General features: G+C 30.0%; 1 protein-coding gene across 1 annotated transcript; it reads left to right on the top strand.

The window, feature by feature from the left end:
* The first annotated feature begins 12,578 nt into the window (after positions 1-12,578).
* Positions 12,579-21,849, top strand: LOC115957360 (cyclic nucleotide-gated ion channel 4). Its single transcript, XM_031075585.1, has 7 exons — positions 12,579-13,148; positions 14,389-14,604; positions 16,347-16,660; positions 17,131-17,239; positions 18,416-18,652; positions 20,860-20,946; positions 21,105-21,849. The coding sequence occupies exons 1-7, from the start codon at positions 12,579-12,581 to the stop codon at positions 21,618-21,620; spliced, it is 2,049 nt and encodes a 682-aa protein (XP_030931445.1). The 3' UTR covers positions 21,621-21,849.
* Positions 21,850-23,755: the final 1,906 nt, after the last annotated feature.

Genomic DNA, 23,755 nt, shown 5'->3' with positions numbered 1-23,755 from the left:
TGATCTTACGAGAGGAGCTCTCCTCTTGGAGTAGTGTGAGCCTGGACCCATGATATGTCTATATTTGTAAGAGTAAAGAGGACTCAATCCAGAAAAAAATAATTTCTAGCGGCCAACTTTACAAGGGCATGACATGACATAGACTGGTCCTATTAATCCCCAAAAGTGGGATAAGTATCCATCTATATATTCACTAATATATATAGGATGCTTTCCATTTCCCTTTTTGTTTTACAATAAATCATATATTAAATTCTTTCTCAAAAAAAAAAATCATATATTAAATTAATCGTAATGCAAAAACTTAGCTGACAAACAATAATGATAATGTTACAGCTCGAGTGTATCTATGACTGAGCATTCGTCTGAACATTTTGTGAGCAGTGTCTAATTAAATTAATTAAATCATGTATGTGAATCGTATGCAACCTAAATTTCTATATGCCACAATAGCCATAGCAGCAAGAACGTAGATTATTTTATCTTGAAATTTTTTTTGGGGAACTTGAAGCTTTGGCCATCATGCATGGCGGTGTATAATTTTAGGATAAGGAAATTTGCTAAATTTTCCCCCTTCCCTTTGGTTTGACTCTAGCAGTAGTATGGTTCACAAAAATTCTCTTTAAAACCAATGATCAAAACGAAAGGAATATTCCTTTTTTTACTATTTCCATGACTTCAAGATCAACAAGACTGTAGTTTTTTATTTATTTATTTTTTGTGGGGAGAATCATAAAAAAATAATGTAGTAATAGAATAAGCTCGTCAGATACAGCTTTCTAGAGTATACAGACTAATTACATATGACAGTAAAATCTGTGTTGGAACCTTTTAATATTAAAATGTAATTTAAAAAACTAATTATTAAGTAATAATATTTTTTTTTTTGAGAAATAATCTGCAGTTCGAACCCTTTCCGCCTAAACCCCCAAGCACTATGTGCATGAGAAGATGTCAATTCAGCTACAAGACTTTTGCCAAGTAATAATAAGTTGGTAAATTAAATGAGAAGAAGTAAGATTTTCATTTGGTTAATGATTCTTAAGTGATGAAATGGGTTTTTAGTTTTTTACTAAAAACCACATTGATAAAAGAGGGAGTTCTTATTAATTAATAAATGTTTTAATTGTTATTGGGGGTATAAATTATAATGCAAGAGAAATGAGTTCAATTTATTTAGTTAAAATTGTAAACTATTTGTTGGAAGTGTTTAAAGAAAAGTTAAAAGTTAATTGAATAATACAATAAAACTTAAGAATAGTACTAAAAAGTACAATGAGACACATAAATAATATAAAATAAAAAATTAAATCTCAAATTTTTGTAATTTTTATTATATTTATTCATATATCCACCAACACTACGTACTTATGTATTGAACTTATTTTAGCACAAACACCTTCCGCTTGAAAAGGAAAAAGAAAAAAAGAAAAAAGAGAGGATATTGTGTTTCTCTTTCTCACCCTCTTCTTCACTTCACATGGGAATACAAGAGTAGTCTTGTGAGTCGTACGTGAACATCCCGAGACATTGATCACATACGGCCATATCGAATAATGCACCAAACACAAGCCCCACTACGTGAATCACATGCATCTGTGTTTAATACTTTAATTTCAAAGAAACAGTGTCATTTGGTGGCATGCAATATATGGCCTACAGGGGAACGTCCTATTCTGCGTTTTGGCCAACCTAGGTACCTACAATTTTCACTACCCTCTCTCTCTCTCATATGTGTGTATATATTACAGCGGCCTAATTAATAACAGCATTAGTTTATGAAATATTTTTTAAAACATTTTATGAAAAAATGAGAAAATATTTTTTTATAAAAGTGGTGTTGAAAAAAAAATATTTTATGAAAAAATGAGAAAATATTTTTTTATAAAAGTGGTGTTAAAATTTTTTCAGATATAATTTATTAACAATTGTTTTAAGCATACTTATTAACATGACCTATAAGAATTTTGTAACTCAATTATTGTACTTATTGATATCTTTAATTAGTTGAGATATCAAAATTTCAAATCACTCATGTCTCAACCGTAGGAATTACATAAAAATAAAAATACTTATAGAGAACAAAGAAGTTACAATCCTAACTCTACCAGCTCATTGATGTGCCTATTAAATTAACAATAACATTCTTTCATTGTATTGATTCATGTCTCTCAAAACGTAACCATTCCTGTTAAATATGCTCATATAATGCAAGATTTTAAGTTTATTTATGTTTATAATTGTTGTCGGCAATACAAAAAATTATAAAATTTCAAATGGATACCATACCACAGATGAGCAAAGAGTGCCATCACTACTATTTGTGGCTCTCCTATCCATAATTACCCGCACAACTACAAAACCATGTATATGATGTTAACCAGCTGTCATAAATCCCTTGATGAGAATTGCCCTGGATGAATACTGGTTTGGCTCTTGCTGCCCCATCATTATTGAGCTTCCTACATTATTTATTTCAGTTAGAAGTTAGAACATCTCTCTCTCTCACTCTCTCTCACAGAGACTTTATTTTAAGAACTTGAAAAAAGCTCAAGCTGTTTCATGTTTCTTTAAAGATTATGGCCTCGTAGTTCAAACACATGTTTTCAGTTTTTAAATAATATTACACATTTTTTTACACATTTTTTCTTCCACACATATTTTAAAATAAAAATAAAAATTGTTGTTTAAACACACATATCAAATAAACCCTATATATTCATGTTCCTTTAACGTTAACACCCAACTACCTTTCATTACATAGGCTACTTTCTCCGATAATTCTTAAAATACATCTAATTTTGTACTCAATTTCACAACCAACTTATTGACTTGTGCAATAACAAATGAGAGATACTTTTTGTCCGTACAAATCTAATACTTTTTGTCACACAAGTTATAATAAGCAAATTATGAAATTGGACAATAAAAATGATTACATCCGTACTATTGGAGCTTTCTCACAGCAAGATGCAATATATTAAACTATTTTAAAATTTTTTATAAGAAAGTAAAAAAATGATTAATTTTTTTGGTAAATTTTTAAATTTTTTTAAATTTATTTTTAAAAATAAATGATTAATATATGCATAACTGTGCCCTAAGAACCCATAATAATAATATGTACGAATATGTTTATTTTATTTTATTTCTGGAGAGAGAGAGAGAGAGAAAGAGAGGTTCCATATTGCAAACTAGTCTAGAAGGTAGTGATGAGTATCAAGACTTGAAGTGAAAGGACCTCGACTGTCACGTATGCATCTTTGGGTAGGTCAAGCAAATGGATTTTGTCGATAATTGATGAACAAACAAACAAGAGAACGAAGCTGCATCGAACCTCGGTTTTCCGAACGTACATGAAATGTGAATGAGATCATTCTTCTACCTAGTCCTTTTCAACCTTTTTTTTATTTACTGTTTTTTTTTTTTACTCTCTTTCCCCCAAGTTCCCGAAATACCCTTTTTGTATTACATATGTTACTTATGTAATCATTTTTTTTTTTTTTTTGAAAAGGTTACCTATGTAATCATGATACCTTACAATCAGACAGGAGTGATTTCACTCACACGGGGCTACTTATACAGACAAAAGCTGATTCCAATCTCTTTTTTACAAAACCTTTTACACTTTTCACTTTTCCTTACGACTTTTTGTAGCACGGATGTAATTAAATATATTTGATCTTTTTTTCCCTAGTACTAATGGTATTTTTAGATAAACATAGATTAAATTCTCCTCTTATTTGAAATGTAAATTTAAAAAAAAAAAAATTTTTTTTTTTAAGACTTTATATATTGGGACGTATGTGTTTGCAATTTATGTCTTGTGTGAATTCTGTAACTATATTTAACTTCTTTTAATTATTGCCATCCACCACGATTTGGACATGATCCATTTGTCTTTCAAATCCTTATATATCTTACACACAACATTAAAAATTTTATTGATATATATTTTTTTTCTATAACAATGAACCATATTGAAGTGTCTTCTAAAAAAAAACTACATTGAAATGTACATATATATATATATATAATATTCTTCCACACACATCTACTTGTTATGATTTTAGTTTTAAATGATACTAGGAATATTATGAATTTTACCAAATAAGGTCGAGAATTGATCCTACAAAAGAGATTTTAAATTTTTTTTATTAGGTTCTTGAAGTTTACTAACCATATATGTATATATTTTGTAATAAAATTTATAATAATTTTAGTATATATTTTCCTTTAATTTTTTAAGTAATTGGCTTCCATGATGGTTTTAGAATTGGGTGTTTCAAACTTTCAATTCAAAAGGTGGTCTTCAATGTGTGGCACAATCGAGATAAATCACCATTGAACGGGGCCCTCTCAAGGAAAATGCGTATTTCCGTCCCCCGAATCGTGGCATATCTGGTTGACTTTTTATTTTTATCATTGTGCGATTTCAAAAGGAAGAACAAGAAAGATACACATAATGATTCTCAATCTTTCGTAACTATTTTTTTCATTAAAAAAAAAATTACCTCCAAATGATAAAACAAACATACACATAAATAATAATAAATTGTAATCCCAGTCATGAGTAAATTGGTAGCCAATTACTCAATTTAATTTTAATCACTCTCATAAATGTAAAGAAATTTATAATATAGAAAGGAAAGAAAATAATTGAGATTGACATTTTACGAAACATAAATAATTTTTTAAAAGAGATTAAATTCTATAAGGATGGGGTGTAAAATTCATGTTTTACCCCATCCAATAAGTGATTGCCACATCAACATTTTACATAAAATTCAATACATCTTATCACACCTAATAACATCTCGATAGATTCCCAATTTAGTTGGATTTATATATGGGTATTAGAATTGATTAAGTGTGATTGTGTTTATTCTTAAATATATGATAAGATGATGTGGCATATTGGAATTGGAAGGATAAAACATGAGTTTTACACCATGTTCTTATAGAATTTAATCTCTTTTTAAAAAGCATTTTTTAGAAGAGATTAAATTCTATGAGGATGTGGTGTAAAACCCAAGTTTTATCCCTCTAATTCCAATATGCCACATTATCATATTGCATATTAAAAAATAGGCCCAACCACATTTAATCAATTCTAATACTTATTTAAAAATAAAATTTAACTATGAGTTTATTGTGAGATATTATTATGTGTGGTAGGATATATTGAGTTTTAAGTAAAAAACTGATATGAAAATCTTTTATTAGATGGTGTAAAATATGAGTTTTACACCCCATTCTTACCAAATTCGGACTATTTTTAGAAAATTATCCAATTTTTCTATGTTTGGTGCACTTTTAAAATGTTTTAAAAAACTATCAATTGACTTTCCTTATTTGGCTTCGCATAAGTGATAAGACAAATGATTTTTTTTCTTATTTAATTTCATGTGAGATATAATTGTTTTTCAAAGAATTTTAGTATAAAACAATTCTATCTCATTCTCATGACAAGTCAAATAAGGAAAGTTAGTAAATAGTTTTATTTTGATCAATTTTCTTTTGATACTACCAAACATAGTAAAATGCAAAAAATGATATTTATACAAGGTTTTCTATTGAAACAAACAGAAACTATACTAAAATCGCACAATAAGGCAATTTCAACATTTATGAAATTGGTACTTAATTTTCCTCAAATTTATGGGTAATAATGATGGATTTTTGAGTTTACATAGTTTTATATATTCAATTTGTTTATTTATAATAGGTTCTAGTTAGTTACATTGATAAAATTTGTTCTTGTTGAACAAGATATTTGGAGTTCAAATTTGACTTAAAGCAAAAACTTATTGATCTCTTGACTAGATAATAAAAAACAATTTTTATGAAGCAAACGCTTAAACTGAAAATATATTGTATCTATAATTTTTTTTTTTAAGTTGTTTTTTTTTAGAGAGAGAAATTGTTAGTTGGTATGATCAAGTGCTCTCTTAGTTTTTTGGAGCATGCAGCGACTACATATTCAAAAAAAAAAAAAAAAAAAAAAAAAAAATCAGTGACTACGTATATATTCAGCTATTGCATGCCGGGTTTTCTCTAAAAAAAAAAGAAAAAAAAGGCTACTGCATGTCAGTGGAAAAGTGTCAAAATCACAGTGATAACCACGTGAAACACTTTATATTGGTATTGGTGCTACTGCAAGTTATCAAAAACTCTATCTTTTTTTTTTTGAGAAAGAAAAACTCTATCTAAAAGGAATATATATGTTAACAAAAGTTTGATAATAAAGCTCTTACGTTTTATGGAGGATGAACTAAAAGTGCACAGGTGTTGATAAGACTGGACTGCCTGCACTCACTTTTTTTTTTCCGCAGTTCAACTTAGCTTGCCTACGAAGGTTAAGGTTTTGTAGTTGAATTGATACCTCTTTATATACAAAGTGTTTAGAGGTTTAAGGGGAAAAAGGTTCGAACTGCGGGATTAGCAGAATGTTGTAATTATGTCTCAAAAAAAAAAAAAAAAAAAACTTAGCTTGTCTATTACCGCATACATTTGAAGACGTTCAAATCATTCCACCACTCACATATATTGCGTCGAGTCATTTCACTGTCGGAAAAAGTTCCGGGAATTTTTTTAATTTTTTTGGATTAATTGGTTTAGTTTGTGAGATATTTTGATTTAACATAGATTATTATTATTATTATTATTATTATTATTATTATGTTTTTCATTTCAAATTTTTTTTTTATTATTGCTTAATTAAAATGACCATATTAAGCTACGGGGTAATTAGTGGACTTCCTTTTTCTTTTTCTTTTTCTTTTTTTTTTGAGAAACCAAACTTTGTATTTTACTAAAAAAGAACTTAATTAATTAGTAACATCAAAAGAAGCTAAAAGATCATCAATCACAAGACCAAACACCAACAGGCCAGCCCCCCATTCGAAATAGCTTGTTTAACTCCAGCTGTGTCGCCCTCAAAGACAACGTCCCGAAGGCCATCTCCATATATAGCAAACTGGACTGCTCTACGGCTTTGGACTTCCTACTTTCTTTAAAGTAAAGTATCTTGTCAAAAATGTGTGATAAATTAATACTAACTCAAGAGATGAAAATGATTATATATATATATATATATATTGGCGAAAATATAATTTAGGCTAAAATGTAAATGGTAGGATAAAATTGGCCTTTGCCCTTTTTAAAAAAACAATCCAGCATTTTGCTTAATTTCCCAAACTAATTAGGGAAATGTCTTTCTTTTGAAACTTGACTTTCTCAAAATCAAGTTAAAAAAAAAAAAAAAAAATCTAGAGGCCTATAGTAGCGTTTTAAGAAGCCTATAGTGACGTTTTAAGGACCTATAGTGACGTTTTGTAACTCGATCTTCATGAACTTAAGTTCAATACAAGTTTTTCCTTTTTTTTAGCTATAACTCGAGTTTATAGAGCTCGAATTACAAAACGCCACTATAAGCTCATTAAAACATCACGATAGGCTTCTTAAAACGCCACTATAGGACTTAACTCAATTTTGAGAAAGTCAAATTTCAAAAGAGGGGCATTTCTTAAATTAGTTTGGGAAATGAGACAAAATACTGGATTGTTTTTCTAAAAAGGGCAAAGACCAATTTTTTCCGTAAATGGTACCCTCTAAGTTTGACTGAAATTCATTCAGTCATCTAACTTTATTTTTGTTCAATTGAGTTCTTTAAATTTCAAATTTTTTCATTTAGGTTTTTCTCCCATTAAAAAAAAAATCAGTTAAGTATTCAATTAAATAATGAAAAAAAAAATTATGAAAAAAATTCTCATATAAAAAATCTATGAAATATTTTTATTAATTTTACAAATTTTTTTCATGTCAGAAAATATTTTTTTAATAGCAATTCTTTAATGAAATTAGAAAAAAAAATGTCTGAATTAAATAAATTTAAAACTTAAAGGACTCAATTGAACAAAAGTAAAGCTAAATGACTGAAATGAATTTCAGTCAAACTTAAATGACGTCATTTGCATTTTGGCCTATAATTTATGTTCACCTTGTATTTTTTTTTTTTTTGTTGAGAATACTAAGTATTTTTTTAACACACACCTTGTATTGTTTCTTTTAAAATAGTAACAATAAAAAGAAGAAGAAGAATTAAAGTGGTTGGACTCTACCGCTTACATATTCAAATACTACATGTTTACTATTTTGAACCATGTATTACATTGAATACAATGTACACTATATAAGAATACATAGTTTGGAGTTACATTTAATGTAATAACTTTAAAATCAAGCTGGTTTTTGGTCCATTCTCAAAAAAAAAAAAAAAAAAAAAAAAAAAAAAAAAAGAAAAAAAAAAAGAAAAGAAGAAGAAGAAGAAGCTGGTGTTTGGTATTACAAACCATAGTAGGCCAAAACTATGCTCTATATTATAATATCCCTATATATATTTCAATAATTTATATCTGCAATATTGATTTTGAATTAACTTTAACAGATGTATAAAATTTATTGTTACAAAATAGACTAAGGTACATTTTTTTCTTCAAAAATTGGAGTTATTTTCATTTAGGTCATTTAAGTTTCAAAATTTTTATTTTCATTTTTCAGATTTGATTTCTTTTCATACTAGCCTTTTGTCTATTTTTGTTAATAATTTGGTGATACTTGCCATTATATGGGTGACATAACTTAATGGGTATCACTTATATGACACTTAACGGTCATATTACTAATGACTCAAAATATTTTCTTACATCAATGACCAAACTAAAGATAACCCCAAAGTTTGATACCAAAATTGAACTTTAGTCTTTATAAGTATGAAAGTTTCTCAAGAAAATAAGTTAGAAATTCTTGGTATTAGTAACAAATATCATATCATATACTATACAGTAAAAAGTTAAGTCTTTACACAAAAGTAAATAATTTTCTTTTTGCTCTCTTTCTCACTTTTTTCTTAACAAATATCATATCATATACTATATAGTAAGAAGTTATGTCTTTACAAATTGTGTTTGCTCCAATGTGAACATCCTCCATTTTCTTCCTTTATATTTCTTATTTACATTATCAATTTCCATTCATAAGAATACACAATGAATATGCATTTGTGTGCTTACAAGGTTTTCCCGTAGAAATTGATTACAAAATATATATATGCAGATATAGTAGGTTGATGTTTACAATATATGTCAATTTCGGATGAGAATCAATTAATTTAATTAGTTCTTAGCTTAACTTCACCAAGAATCTCCTTCTCAAAAAAAAAAAAAAAAAAAAAAAAAAAAAAAAAAAAAACTTCACCAAGAATCTACTTTATTCATTGTGATATAAGTGATCTAGATTTTATCATGTCATTAATATTTTACACATATATGTACTAAAATAGTGTTAATAAATGATTATTTAAATTATTGTTGATGTAGAAAAATCTTAATTTATTATTTTCACAATGATGAAATAGGGTTCTAAGAAAATTAAAAAATAATAATAATTAAGAACTCCATGATCCAATTACCCTAAGAACTCTAGTGATTTTGACAACATCCTGTATTAACTTCCTCTAACATTCTTAAGGCAACTCCACCATGACTTTTTTGAAATCCTATTCTTCCATTTTAGATAAGTGCATTGAATATTGCCATTTCATCAACAGTTTAAAGGTGAAAAGCACATTTTGGTCCCTACATTTTCACACGATTCCCACTTTGGTCCCTATATTTTGTTTTTACCGTTTTTAGTCCCTATTTAGAAAAACATCTTCCGTTTTAGTCCTTTCCGTCAGTGCCGTTAGGGCACTGACCTACGTGGCAAACGGAATTATTAAAATAATAATAAAAAATATTATTTTGTCATTAAAAAATGCCAAGTCAGCATTTAAATTTAAAAAAATAATTTATTAAATTTAACTAAATAAAAAAATAAAAAATAGAAATAAAAATAAAAAATCACATTAATTAAGATTGAAGTGTGTCTTGAGCAAGAACAACAAAAACACAAACTCAGATCTAAGAACACAAAATTAAAATCCAAAAATCACAAACTCAAAAAATAAGAACATCAAATTAAACCTGAACAAGGAATTAAACATGAAAACAAACACAAAACACAAACCCAAAAAATTAAAATAAAACCAGCACAACACTCCCACTCTCATTTTATACTTCTTTTTCTTCGTTCTTTCCAGATCCATTACTCTCTCTATTTGAATAAAAAAAGTTTTTTATTCTCACAACTCTCTCTCCGAACTCAGTTCTCTCCTCTTTTCTCTCTCTCTTCTCTCTCCCGATGGATGTGATCCGGCGATGGTTCTGGTTCGACGATGGTTCTGGTTCGGCAATGGTGGTCCGATAGTCATGCGTCCGATGTGGTCTGATGGTCTCCCTCTGTTCTCTGTTCTTTGTTCTCTGTTCGTGGGTCTGCGTGGATTGAAGGAGTCGTGGGTCAGAGTGTGGGTTTTGGTTTGGGGCGTGGATCGAAGCAGTCGTGAGCGTGGATCGAAGGGTGGGTCTGATTGTTCATGGGTCATCCTCCGCCGGGTTCCACTCCTTTAATCGAAGATTTCTCTCCCTCTTCACTCTGGTTATCGCTGCCTCCTTGTTGGATCCACTGGCGCTGGTTCGTTCTATTGTTTCTTCTTTCATACTTTGTTTTTTCGTTAATACTACTCTTTGTTTGGTTTCCCTGAAAATGGAGGGAAAGAAAAATCAAAATTGGAAATTGAGATATTAATATATTGATTTTTGGGTTCAATTATAATGGGGTTCCAATTTGGGTCAGGGTGGTGGTCGTTGGTGGTTCCGATCTGGGTTTGGTTTGTGGCTTGCTTCGTGGTTTGGTTCTTCATTTGTGGTTTGGTTTGTGATTTATTGGTGGGTTTGGTCACTGTGATTGTCCCTGGGTTCGTGGATTGCTTCAGACGTGGTTGTTGATGGGTTTTTTTGAGTTTGAGATTCTTTTGTTTGGATTGATTGTGATGTATTTTTGGATTGATTTGGTAGTTTGGAGTTTTAGGATTTGATGATTTTGTTGGGTTGAGAAAATGGTGATTTTGAAAATTTTAATTTTTGAATTTTAATTTTTGGGTTTGTGTACTTAAATCTGGGTTTGTGTTCATGTTTAAGACATACTTAGATCTCAATTCATATATTTTTAGTTTTTAATTCTATTTTTTATTTCTGTTTTTTATTTTTTTTATTTAGTTAAAATTAATAAATTATTTTTTTAAATTTAAATGCTGACTTGGCATTTTTAATGACAAAATAAATTTTTTTATTATTATTTTAATAATTCCGTTTGTCACGTAGGTCAGTGCCCTAACGGCATTGACGGAAAGGACTAAAACAGAAGACGTTTTTCTAAATAGGGACTAAAAGCGGTAAAAATAAAATATAGGGACCAAAGTGAGAATCGTGTGAAAATGTAGGGACCAAAATGTGCTTTTTGCCTAGTTTAAATAGTTATCAAAATGGTGATAGTCAATATTTTTTAAAATGTAATTGATGTGGCAAAATTTAATCCATTGATTTCAAAATGGATGGATAGGATCTAATAAGTAATAACTGTACGGTAAAGTTACCTTTAAAATTTAGTGAATCATAAATCCAACTAATTGTGGGCCTAGTTATTATTATATTGCTATTTATGAGGAGATAATTGATTTGATTTTTCTCCCCACGAGATTAGAAGAAGGTGAAAAGCTTTAACCTTTGGGAGATGCTACGTTCATAATATTTTCACAATAAATTATAGGTAGTGGTAGTTAGTTGTTATTAGTTCAAATTTGAACCTAATACTAAAATTACTTTTTTATCCCAACAATAACAACCAGTAACAACCTGCCACTTAAGATTTGTTGTAAAAATATTGTGAAAATGTTGTGGATATAACAAACCGTACGCGTACAAACAAACTTAATCAGATTTCTCTTAACCTTTAGCTCCCACATTTTGGATATGACAAACTGTATGCGTACGGACATGCTTAATCAAATTTAATAGTACAATCAATTTTACAATAATGAGAAAAAAAATGCCCCAACCCAATCACATAGGTCAGCAAATTGTAAATTACATGTACAGTTAGATTGGTGTCCTAAGGGAAATTATTGTATGCTTCCGGAATACTATAAATGCGTACTCTTTCCTTTCACATGAATGTTGGGTCCCATTAATTAAATTCATAGTAAGACCCACCATTTATATGAGAGGAGAAACTATGCATTTATGATACTCTGGGAGTATCTAATAATTTTCCGTGTCCTAGAATTATTTTATGAAAAATATCTGTAAATACCTTCTCGAATATAGAATGACATTAAAGTTCAACCCATAAATTTATCATAAAGTAGTAGGAAATTAAAATGCCAGATTGGATCAAAATTGGAGGGCAATCTGGTACATTCAGTAGACTTTGTCATTAACTAGTACTTCCTATCTTCGCCGGGTTCCATCTCTCTGCTCCAATTATTGAGTCTTTTTTTGTACTTAGTGAGTTAGTTCTATTCCACACTACTCTAAAAATCTCTGCTCAATATTTTATTTCCCTTATAAAAAAAAAAAAAAAAAAAAAAACCACCTCCCTCTCTCTCTCTCTCTTTCTCACCAACCAAACACCCTCTCTCCATGGCTAGTGAGCAAGAAATCTCACATGCTTCACACATGCACCACATGACCGATGATGACAACAGCAATAGTGAAGAAGAAGAATTAGCATCAGAAGAAGAAGAAGTGGATGATGAAGATGACGATGAAATTGAAAAAGAAAGCTCTCGTGGTGCCTGTGAAAACATGTACTTCATGTTCGGGTCTCGCCGGAGGGGAAGGTGGTCATGGGGACAAGTATTGGACCCAAGAGCCAAATGGGTCCAAGAATGGAACAGGGTGTTCCTCCTCGTGTGCGCCACTGGCCTCTTCGTAGACCCTCTCTTCTTCTACGCTCTCTCTATAAGCGACACGTGCATGTGCCTCTTCATAGATGGGTGGTTCGCCATCACAGTCACCGTGCTACGCTGCATGACTGACGCTTTGCACGTGTGGAACATGTGGTTGCATCTCAAGATGGCCAAGCGGTCCTTCGCTGTGGAAGGAACTACTGGGCTTAGAGACACCAATGCTCGCTCTGTGGCTCTCCACTACTTGAAAGGCAAGAAGGGATTTTTGTTTGATCTCTTTGTGATTCTTCCTCTACCACAGGTGAGAATTTCGTTAGGTACACCCTTTGTTCAATAATAAAAATATATAATTGCTATCGTTGTCGTTGTTGTCATTATTACTGTCGTCGTTATTGTCTAAATAAGTAAATAAATTTCATTACAAGTAGGATTTTTAGTTGCCACCACATTTACCATTTTTTTTTTTTTTTTTTTTTTTTGTAAGGTAGTGACTGTGTTTGTGTTTGAGAGGATGACAAGTGTGTGACATGAGTTATTTTATCCATGCAGAACAACCCTCTTACAGTGCAGTCAGACACGTGATGTGTCTGTGTCTTTTCCTCAATCATTTTTAGCAAGGGTAAAATGGAAATATGAAAGTATATAAATATATGTGAGGATTAAATGTTGTGTATAGAAAAATAAAATGATAAAATTACAACTTTTATTATAAAAATTTATAAAATAACATTAATTACCCCTTCAAAAAAAAAAAAAAACATTAATTACAATAAATATTATTGTTGCCACCTCAAAATATAATAAATAATATAATTATTTAGTGTGTTTTTGAAAGTTGATCCTTTATATTTATATAATAAAATTTGTAATATTTTTAAAATTACTTGATTTGAAATGGTTTTGAGCGCGGGCCTTTGTAATAGGAAATTATTTTTAATATCACTCATACACCTTCTCATTTTATATAAAATTATTAGCAAAAAATGAATCACAATTTGTAAAATTAAACATAAATGATTTATCTCTAGTTATTTATTATTATTAATGTATTTTGTGATCTTGCGTGCATTGAAGAAAACAATGGACGAACTCTTAAAGAATTTGTACTGAATATCAGGAAATTACTAGAAGATCTATATTTACAGATAAAATTTAATCCTGAATAAATAAGTCCTGTAAATTTCAAGTTTTTTTTTTTTTTTTTTTGAGAAGATTGTAAACTTCAAGTTAATTAAAATTATTCTCTTAAATACTAATTTGAATCCTAAATATCTCCTTTAAAAATACTATGAAGTATAGATTGAAGACTTTTAGTCTAATTAATAACATGCTTAGTCCTTCATTATTTTGCTCTTCTGCATATGTATGTGTTTACTTCTAGTAAATGTATATGTAGTGTTTGTTGATGCAGAAGTAGAAGAAATAGGGAGAGATTTGACGATAAATTCCTTCAATGGTTTTGAGACACTGCCTTTCAACCCCATAATTCAAACATATTAATATGCTTTATACTTCTAACAAAATAATGAACAATATTGCAGTTTGTATTATGGGTGGCGATTCCCTCTCTGCTGGAAAAAGGAGACGTTACCACCGTGATGACAGTGTTCTTAATCATCTTTCTGTTCCAATATCTACCAAAGATCTACCACTCAGTCTGTCTCTTGCGTCGAATGCAAAACCTCTCTGGCTATATTTTTGGAACTGTTTGGTGGGGAATAGCCCTCAACTTGATTGCGTATTTTGTAGCCTCGCATGTAAGTTGATCTTTTCAGGTGCAGTATCTTACTTTTAGTTAAAGTTATAATCTTTTTAATTTGGCGCTTAGATTTTACGGAATATCTACCATGTCTTTGATTAGATTTAGATTAGCCTTTTGCTTAAAGATTAAGGGGAATATTCTTATCCATTTAAATTCCCCCATTCCCTCGAAATTTTAACAAAATATATCACATTTATTAGTTTTGTACTTTTATTATTATATAAAAAAAATTGTACTTTTACTAAACTTTATCAAATAAAAACATGAATATTGGACAAAAACTAATCAGAACACAAAAGGTAAGACTTGAATTTACTTTAATAAACTTATTACTAAACTTTATCAAATAAAAACATGAATATTGGACAAAAACTAATCAGAACACAAAAGGTAAGACTTGAATTTACTTTAATAAACTTAACATAATAATTTTTACATTTTTTTTACTATTGTGATAATAGTTATGGTTGATATACAATAAAAATGATGTTAGTAAATGGATCCATATGAAAATGATAGTATACAATAATAACTTTCTATCTTAACAAACTGTAAAAAAAAAAAAAAATGGTGTCTTTAACATTGCTTTATTTTTATTTATTTTTTAATTTTTTTTAACTTACATTACATTGATATCTTTACCTTAAAATAAATAAATATAAATATATAATTGTGAAATTTGTTGTTTATAAGGCTTCAATTTTTTCTTTATAGCTAGAAACAAGAAGAGGCCAATTCAACCGACAAAAAGGTAAAAAAAAGATAAACAAGACACTAAGAAAAGTGACACAAAATAAATGATTCTCAATGGGTAAAAGTACAATTGGGATGGACAATGAAGCATGTGAAGGGAAACAGTTTCCCCTTTGCTATGACTTGCCTATTAAACAAATTGCGTTAATTAAACAAAATAGTCAAATAATATTGTGTGCCTTCTATCCTAAGCAACCGTGCCAGATTGTCTTGTATTGATTCGAAAAGGACCAAAAGGTTGATGGAAAGGCTAATAAATATTTATTTATAGAGGGGTTCATCAAACTGTTTAAAAACTCATCCGTTATGTATCTTTTATATTGTTTTATGTCTATTTACTATGAATTTCACATCTTCCTTCTGTACTATTCACCTATATTTAAAAAAAATAAAAATCATCCGTTATGCATTTTTTGTAATGTTTTATGTTTATAGTATGAACCTCACATCTCCCTCCTCTATAGTCTACTTATCTTTAAAAGAAAAAGAAAACGAAAATCACTAGAAAAGTTTAATATATGAAATTCAATTGTCATTTTGCAATTATTCTCTGTTGAACTCTTGAAAATAGGAACTAGAGTCCAATGGCCTTAGCAAAAAAATTCAATGTCTTACTAAGAATCTGCATGTGTGTGTAACTGTATATGTTGAGAAATTTAGGATTTAGTCTTATCATTGTGGTCCATTACTCTTAATTTAGGTAACAATTCAACATAGGAAACATGATGTAGCACCTTTTTCTTTTTTTGATAATCTTGAACCATGTTGAACTATTATGGAATAAATTCATGGGTTCAAATCATAAAGTTTATATCAAATTTTTTTTTTTTTTTTAAAAATTGCTTTTTTTTTTTTTTATGAAAATATTATAATTTTGGAATATCCACTTCTTATATCAAACTCATTCCCAGAGAATTAATTTAGTTATTTTTAAATATTAGAAGTTGATCTCTCAAGCTCAAGTTCTTCAACCATATGTGTCAGGCTGCAGGAGCATGTTGGTACTTGTTGGGAATCCAAAGAGCAGCAAAGTGTCTGAAACATCAATGCAGAGCAACAAACAGTTGTGGTTTGAGAATACTATCTTGTAGAGAACCTATATATTATGGAACAACACGCATGGTGAGCGATAGAGCTACGGTGGCTTGGGCAGAGAACAAACAAGCAAGGTCTACATGCTTAGAAAACTCCCAGAATTATGATTATGGAGCTTATCAATGGACAGTTCAACTCGTTACAAACGATAGCCGCTTGGAGAAGATACTTTTTCCTATCTTTTGGGGCCTAATGACTCTTAGGTACTATTCTTTTGCCCCCTTCTTTACTACTAGGTGATAGTGTCCTTTCTTTTTCTTTTTTAAATTTATTTTCATTCACGATTTGCTTGTGAAGATGGAGCTTGTTATCAATTTCATTTCTTTATGAATATAATAATTTCACGTTTTATGTACTTCATGACAAAAAATGGGGCATAATCGATTATTTCAAGCATTCCTTGAAATAGTGGTATCATCATGACTTTATACCCTAGAGGTTTGGCTTATTCGCATTGCTTTTTAGCCTCTCAAATCATCTGTGTGTTTTTGGCTTATGTGCGTGGCTTTTCATACGTGGACACAAATTTAGGATAGACATTAACTTGTTTCAAGAATGCTTATTTTTTCAAAGCATTTCTTTATTTTATTTTATTTATTTGTTGAAAATTTTTATTATGGTAAACTAAATCAACCTTTGAAATCATTAAAATAATTTTTTTCGTTATGAGCAGCACCTTTGGCAACTTAGAGAGCACTACAGAATGGTCAGAAGTTGTCTTCAATATCATCGTTCTAACTAGTGGACTCCTTTTGGTGACTATGTTGATTGGAAATATCAAGGTAATGTGAAAGTTTAACTACACAGTAAGTTTTATATAGTTTTTATATTGATGTTGCATCATCTAGTTAAATTCTATTGTAACTGGTAAAGTCTCTGATGGTTGTATAAAAGATTTGAGGTTCAATTCCCGCCTACACCAAAAACTGATTGGTGTCTTGGTCTGAAAAAAAATTCTATTGCACGTGATATTTTGAAGATCAATTATTTTTTTTATGTCCTCTTTATTTGTAAAATACCATAATAATCACATCAATAACTGTCTCATTTACAAAATATTAAATATTAATTTTTTTAATATTGTTGACAAAAAATTAGCTACAAAATATTAAATATTAATTTTTTTTAATATTGTTGACAAAAAATTAGCTTATAGATTGAGTAATAAATAACATTAATTAATACAAAATTTGATTTTTTTTTATGAGATACAAAATTTAATGTTTGTGTTAGGAGTACAGCAGACTTGTAATCCAGTGTGAAGATTTCCAAACTATTAAGAAGTTATTAATTGGATTAACAAAAAAGTATACCAAATATAACTCAGTTCAAAAAAAAAAAATATATATATATATAAATAATTTATATAGAATTGTGAGCTTAGAACATCATTTAAATAACGTTTTTTTTTTTTTTTTAATTTTTTTTATAGATTTTACAACAATTGAAGATCCATTGAATCTATGGGATATCAAGAAACCTCTTCTAAATTGAAATTATGTCATCATTTGTGAAGAGGAAATATTGCTTAAATATTGTTTAAATCCTATCATATTCATTGAAAAGAAGGGCATCTTATCATAACATTATAAGACCTTTTTTTTTTCTATCCTTATGATAAATAGGAGATGGGGGATTCAAAGTTCAAAGTTAAGTTTTTTTTTATGAAAAAATCGAATAATACCATTGATTCACCAGACTTTTTACAACTTCCTAATTGAATTAGCTAATATATAAACATGGTGTCGGAAAAATTGATGACTTGCTGACTTTAAATTTATGTGTCAATGGGGAATAAAGATGATTATTTATGAGTAAAAATGGGAAATGTTAGTTCACTATTTACCCATTGAGTTGAAGCACACTGCAGCGATCAGCACCTAGTTATTTGGTTATGATGATTATGATGATAATTGATAACCATCGGCACAATCTTATATGTATGGCTATGTATGCAGGTGTTTCTGCACGCAACTACGTCAAAGAAGCAAGCAATGCAATTGAAAATGAGGAATGTAGAGTGGTGGATGAAGAAGAGGCGCTTGCCTCAGGGATTCAGGCAACGAGTGCGTAACTATGAGCGGCAGCGATGGGCGGCAATGCGTGGTGTTGATGAATGTGAGATGATTCGGAACCTCCCTGAGGGCCTTAGGAGGGACATCAAGTACCATTTGTGCTTGGACTTGGTTAGACAGGTAACTTCGTATCAATATTTCCAACACCAAAATATTTCAATTGAGTTTTCAGTCTACTTTTGTGTTGCTAATATTTCTTGAGAAAAATTCCAAAAATCATAATAATAATTGCATTCTATATTAAACCAACCTAGCCTAATATTAGCTTACACAAAAGTTAAACCAAAATTGAACTAAAACATTTTTGGAACACACAAAATCTAGCACATACATTAAATTTTGAAGTTCTTTAAGGAGTTCACTACACAAAAGCTAGCAATTATATTATATTAAAATGGGGAAAAACATTTTTCTCTCTCTATGTTTGACGTAGTTCACAATATCCCCCCTTTATCTTTGAAATCAACCAATTTTTCCTTTTATGTTTGAGAAATGTGCAAATACCTTTAATCGGTTACTTTTTTAGTTAAATCTAATGAAATTACAATGATTACAAATGCAATATAAAAAAACAACAGTGCAATTTTCAACTTTTTCTCTTCCTTATGGTGTTCAACTAATAATTTCTTCAAAAAATTTCGTTAGATTTAACTGATAAAGTAACAAATTGGAGGTATTTGCTTATTTTCCAAATATAGAAGGAGAAATTAGTTGGTTTCAAATATAAAATGAGGAATTGTAAACTATCCTAAACATAAAAAAAAGGTGAAAATGCATTTCCCCTATTAAAATTTTAAAGTTCTTAAAGGAGTGATATTTTTAGAAGAATAAGTGTAAAATAGTACTAAAACAAGTCTCACGGTTGAAAATATAAAATAATTTTAAAATTATCTTTATAGATAAATGAGCCACTTTTTAAAATATTAAGTTCTTAAAGAAGTGTGATATTTTTAGAAGAATAAGTGTAAAATAGTATTAAAACGAGTCTCACGGTTGAAAATATAAAATAATTGTAAAATTATCTTTATAGATAAATGAACCACTTTTTAGAATATAAAGTTATTAAAGGAGTGTGATATTTTTAGAAGTATAAGTGTAAAATAGTATTAGGTTGAAAATATAAAATAATTTTAAAATAATCTTTATAGATAAATGAGCCACTTTTTCTTTTCCTTCAATTATTAGGAACAAATGTGCCACATTATCACTGTGTTTGGTTGCAAATGGAGGAAGAGAAAAGAAAATAAAGGATTAAGAGAAAAAAGAAATGATAAAGAAAGGAAAAAGAAAATGTTTACTTTATATATGTTTGGAAGTAAGGAGGGTAAGAAAAAAAACAGGAAAAAAAAAAAAAAAGGGAAAAAAAAAGAAGAAGAAGAAAAATGTTTTTTAAAAAAAAAATACTTTTATACCCTAATTAAGTGGACAAGTGAGTAAAAGGCTCATAGGCAAAATTGTAATTTTAAAAGTAATAAAAAGTCAAAAAATGCGGTTAATCTTCCCATAACACCTTTCTCTCCATTTCTGTCCAATGTAGGTGGATTAGAAAAGGTGGGCCCGGTGTATATTATTTGCTTTGTTTTCTCTTTTCTCCAACCAATCAAACAACAGAAAAACAATCCCTCCCCTCCTCTTCCTTCCCTTCCAAACACAACATAAAATTCTACTACATGATAATTAAGATGAGTTAAGTTTTTTATAAATCACTCTTCTTTTGGATTTAAAATCAAGAAGTATCTCTGAAAAATATTTTGGGACATGGCAAGGATAAATATAAAATCATATAAATTTATTCTATTTGTTTATATGATCAATTAATCTTTTATCATGTCATTGAGAATTGAGAAGCATTCATCCATTTCAAATCTTAAATGAGTTCAATAAATTCACATATAATTTAAGCATATTATATAAATTATAATAATTTTATTAAAAATGTTTTTAAAGAATTTATAAAGTCAAAATTGTTTATAAGCCATAAAATATGTATGTGCAACCTACTGACCCAACTTGATCCATGTGGGTTGGGCTGAGAATTTTTCAACACAACAAGGCCAGATTGGACTGAAAAAACCCTTCTCGATCTCAAGGTCAGGTTGCGTCAAGCCCAGGTTTGCGTTACATTTCTTGCCGTTCTAGTGTACCAGTGGGGTGTGGCACAATAAGGCCGAACTAAAATGAGCCGTTAGCAAAACTAACAGAATCTTGGTCCTTATGCATTAAAAATAAAAAATAAAAGGAAGAAGAAGAAGAGTAAAGAAAATATAAAGGTAATGGTTTAAATGTGCTAAAGAGCAAAAGTGATAAATTCCTTGATTGTGTTTCAGGTGCCATTGTTCCAGCACATGGATGATCTGGTCCTAGAGAACATTTGTGACCGCGTGAAGTCCCTCATATTCACCAAGGGAGAAACAGTAATTTCCAAATTCATTTTAAAGTTTTGCATATCAATATTTATATACTAAAATGTACAAAAATTAATTAAAACAAGAATTGGAAGCTTAAAGTTGGGTTCACTTGGAACATTGTTGTAGATAAGATAAGATAGCTAACTCTTTTAAGTTTCTTGTAGATAACAAGAGAGGGTGACCCAGTTCAAAGAATGCTATTTGTAGTAAGGGGTCACTTACAAAGCAGTCAAGTGCTTAGAGATGGGCTTAAAAGTTGCTGTATGTTAGGCCCTGGAAACTTCAGTGGGGATGAGCTTCTTTCATGGTGCCTAAGAAGACCCTTTATTGAAAGACTACCACCATCTTCATCAACATTAGTCACTCTTGAAACTACTGAAGCATTTGGCCTCGAAGCCGATGATGTGAAATATGTTACGCAACATTTTCGGTACACATTTGTGAATGAGAAGGTTAAGAGGAGTGCTAGATATTATTCACCTGGATGGAGAACTTGGGCAGCAGTGGCAATTCAATTGGCTTGGAGGAGGTATAAGCACCGGTTAACCCTAACCTCTTTGTCATTCATAAGGCCTCGAAGGCCGTTGTCTCGGTGTTCTTCAATGGGGGAAGATAGACTCCGGCTCTATACGGCTTTGTTAACTTCACCAAAACCAAATCATGATGATTTTGATTTTTGATGTCAATATTCAAAAGCTGTATGGTTTGTGGATTCACTTTGATGATTTTGATTTTTGATGTCAATATTCAAAATCTGTATGGTTTGTGGATTCACTTTGCTTGGCAAAGTATAGCTTTGGGTTGGGCTAAAAGTTTGTATAAGCTATGTACTTCCTTTACTTGGGGAAGGTTTTATGTATTAGGTGTTGGAAATTACCCAAATACACTTTCTGAATCACAGCATATTAAGGGTCCGTTTGGATACAGCTGAAAACTGAAAACTGAAACTGAAAACTGAAAAACACTGTAGCGAAATAATTTTTAAATGTGTGAATAGTATCGTGGGACCCATTTTTAATGAAAAAGTTGCTGAAAAGTGAAATTTGTGGGTCCGTGAACAGTACACGATGTGCTGTGATTGGTCCAAAAAAATTTGAAAAGTCAAAGTTTGCGGCTACTGTTCATTGAACAGTGCATGAACAGTAGCCGCAAACCCAAAACGCGTGAAAAAAAAAAAAATAAATACGCAATAAATGAAAAACGCAGACGCAGGATTGGGCGAAAACGCCCAATCCAAACGCACTCTAAGATGTTATTGTAAGATGTTATTGTAATTCCCTCAAAAAAAAAAAAAAAAAAAAAATATGAAAAACGCAGACGCAGGATTGGGCGAAAACGCCCAATCCAAACGCACTCTAAGATGTTATTGTAAGATGTTATTGTAATTCCCTCAAAAAAAAAAAGATGTTATTGTAAAGAAGTCACATACCTCCACGGTATGATGATGAGCACCCCATGTAAAATCTTGAGAAAGATCCCCTGTTTTATCAATTGACCATGGCTGCAAGAAGAGAGACTGGCTTGTGTGTGTGGGAGGAGAACTGCTATCTACCCTAGTATAGGATGAAGAGAGATGGAGTGAGAGTAATTTAATGGACCAATTACTACTTTATACAGGGTAAGAGTAAGAACTTCCTCTTGGGCCCAAAATATTCGTCCATCCTATTATGGGCCCAAAAACAAAGAGAGAAAATAGAGGCTAACATTCATATACTTAAAATGACCATATTAATCCATATAAACCATAGAAGTACAATGTTCATGATATTTTCACGATATTTTCACAACAAATCATAGATGATTAATTGTTAGTAGTTTTAATTTGAACCTATAGTAAAATTACTTTTTTGCCACACCAATAACAACTTGTAACAACCTGTCACTTAGAATTTATTGTGAAAATGTTGTGAATATAACATTTCTCTATAAAACAATGAGTAAATAAAACATTAGATAGAACAATGAAAAAAAAAGAAATGATATGTCCACAACATTTTCGCAACATTTTTATAACAAATCCTAAGTAATAGGTTATTACTAGTTATTATTGTTGGGACAAAAAAGTAATCTTAGTGTTAGGTTCAAATTGAACCAATAACAACTAACCACCTGTAATTTGTTGTGAAAATGTTGTAAATATGTTGTGGACATAGCATCTCTCAGGGAAAAAACAAGGATAACCCCAAATCTGCCACAGCCTTTCTTAATGAAGTTGTATGGAGAGTAGGCTTGCTACATGAACCCAAATTCAAGAAAAAGCTTGAGGTTGGCTAAACCTACATGCATGCACCCAGCCTAGACAAAAAATGTCGAAAGGAAAGTTCATTTTGGTACTGTTATGGATACTTGATTTATATGCAGCAAACATCTTGATATGCAGCAAACATCTTGGCTCTAGCAGCCATCTTGGACTTTTTGTGTAAAGAATGGGTAAAATGCAAAATTGATCCTCTAAGTTTATTCAGATTTCATTTCAGTCCTCTAACTTCGCTTTTGTTTATTTCAGTCCTCTAACTTTCAAGTTTATTCAATTAAGCATTTTCCATCAACTTTTGTTATATGTTGTGGTTAATTTTTCAATTTTATAAATTTTTCTTCAAATTTTTTTAAATTAAAAAAATTCAATTAATGATTGATAAGTATTTTTCAGATTTTTTTTTTCAAAAAATTTTAATAAAAGTTAACGGAAATGCCTTAATTGAATAAATTTGAAACTTAGAGGATTGAAATAAACGAAAGTAAAGTTAAAGAACTTAGGATCAGTTTTGCATTTTAACCTTAAAGAATTGTATCTGGCATGGTCCATACCGTCCAT

The sequence above is a fragment of the Quercus lobata genome, chromosome 8 (genome assembly GCF_001633185.2).
Source record: "Quercus lobata isolate SW786 chromosome 8, ValleyOak3.0 Primary Assembly, whole genome shotgun sequence".
NCBI classification, from domain to species: domain Eukaryota; kingdom Viridiplantae; phylum Streptophyta; class Magnoliopsida; order Fagales; family Fagaceae; genus Quercus; species Quercus lobata.
The sequence above is the reverse complement of the archived record's forward strand: the minus strand, read 5'-3'. Positions and strand labels throughout refer to the sequence as shown.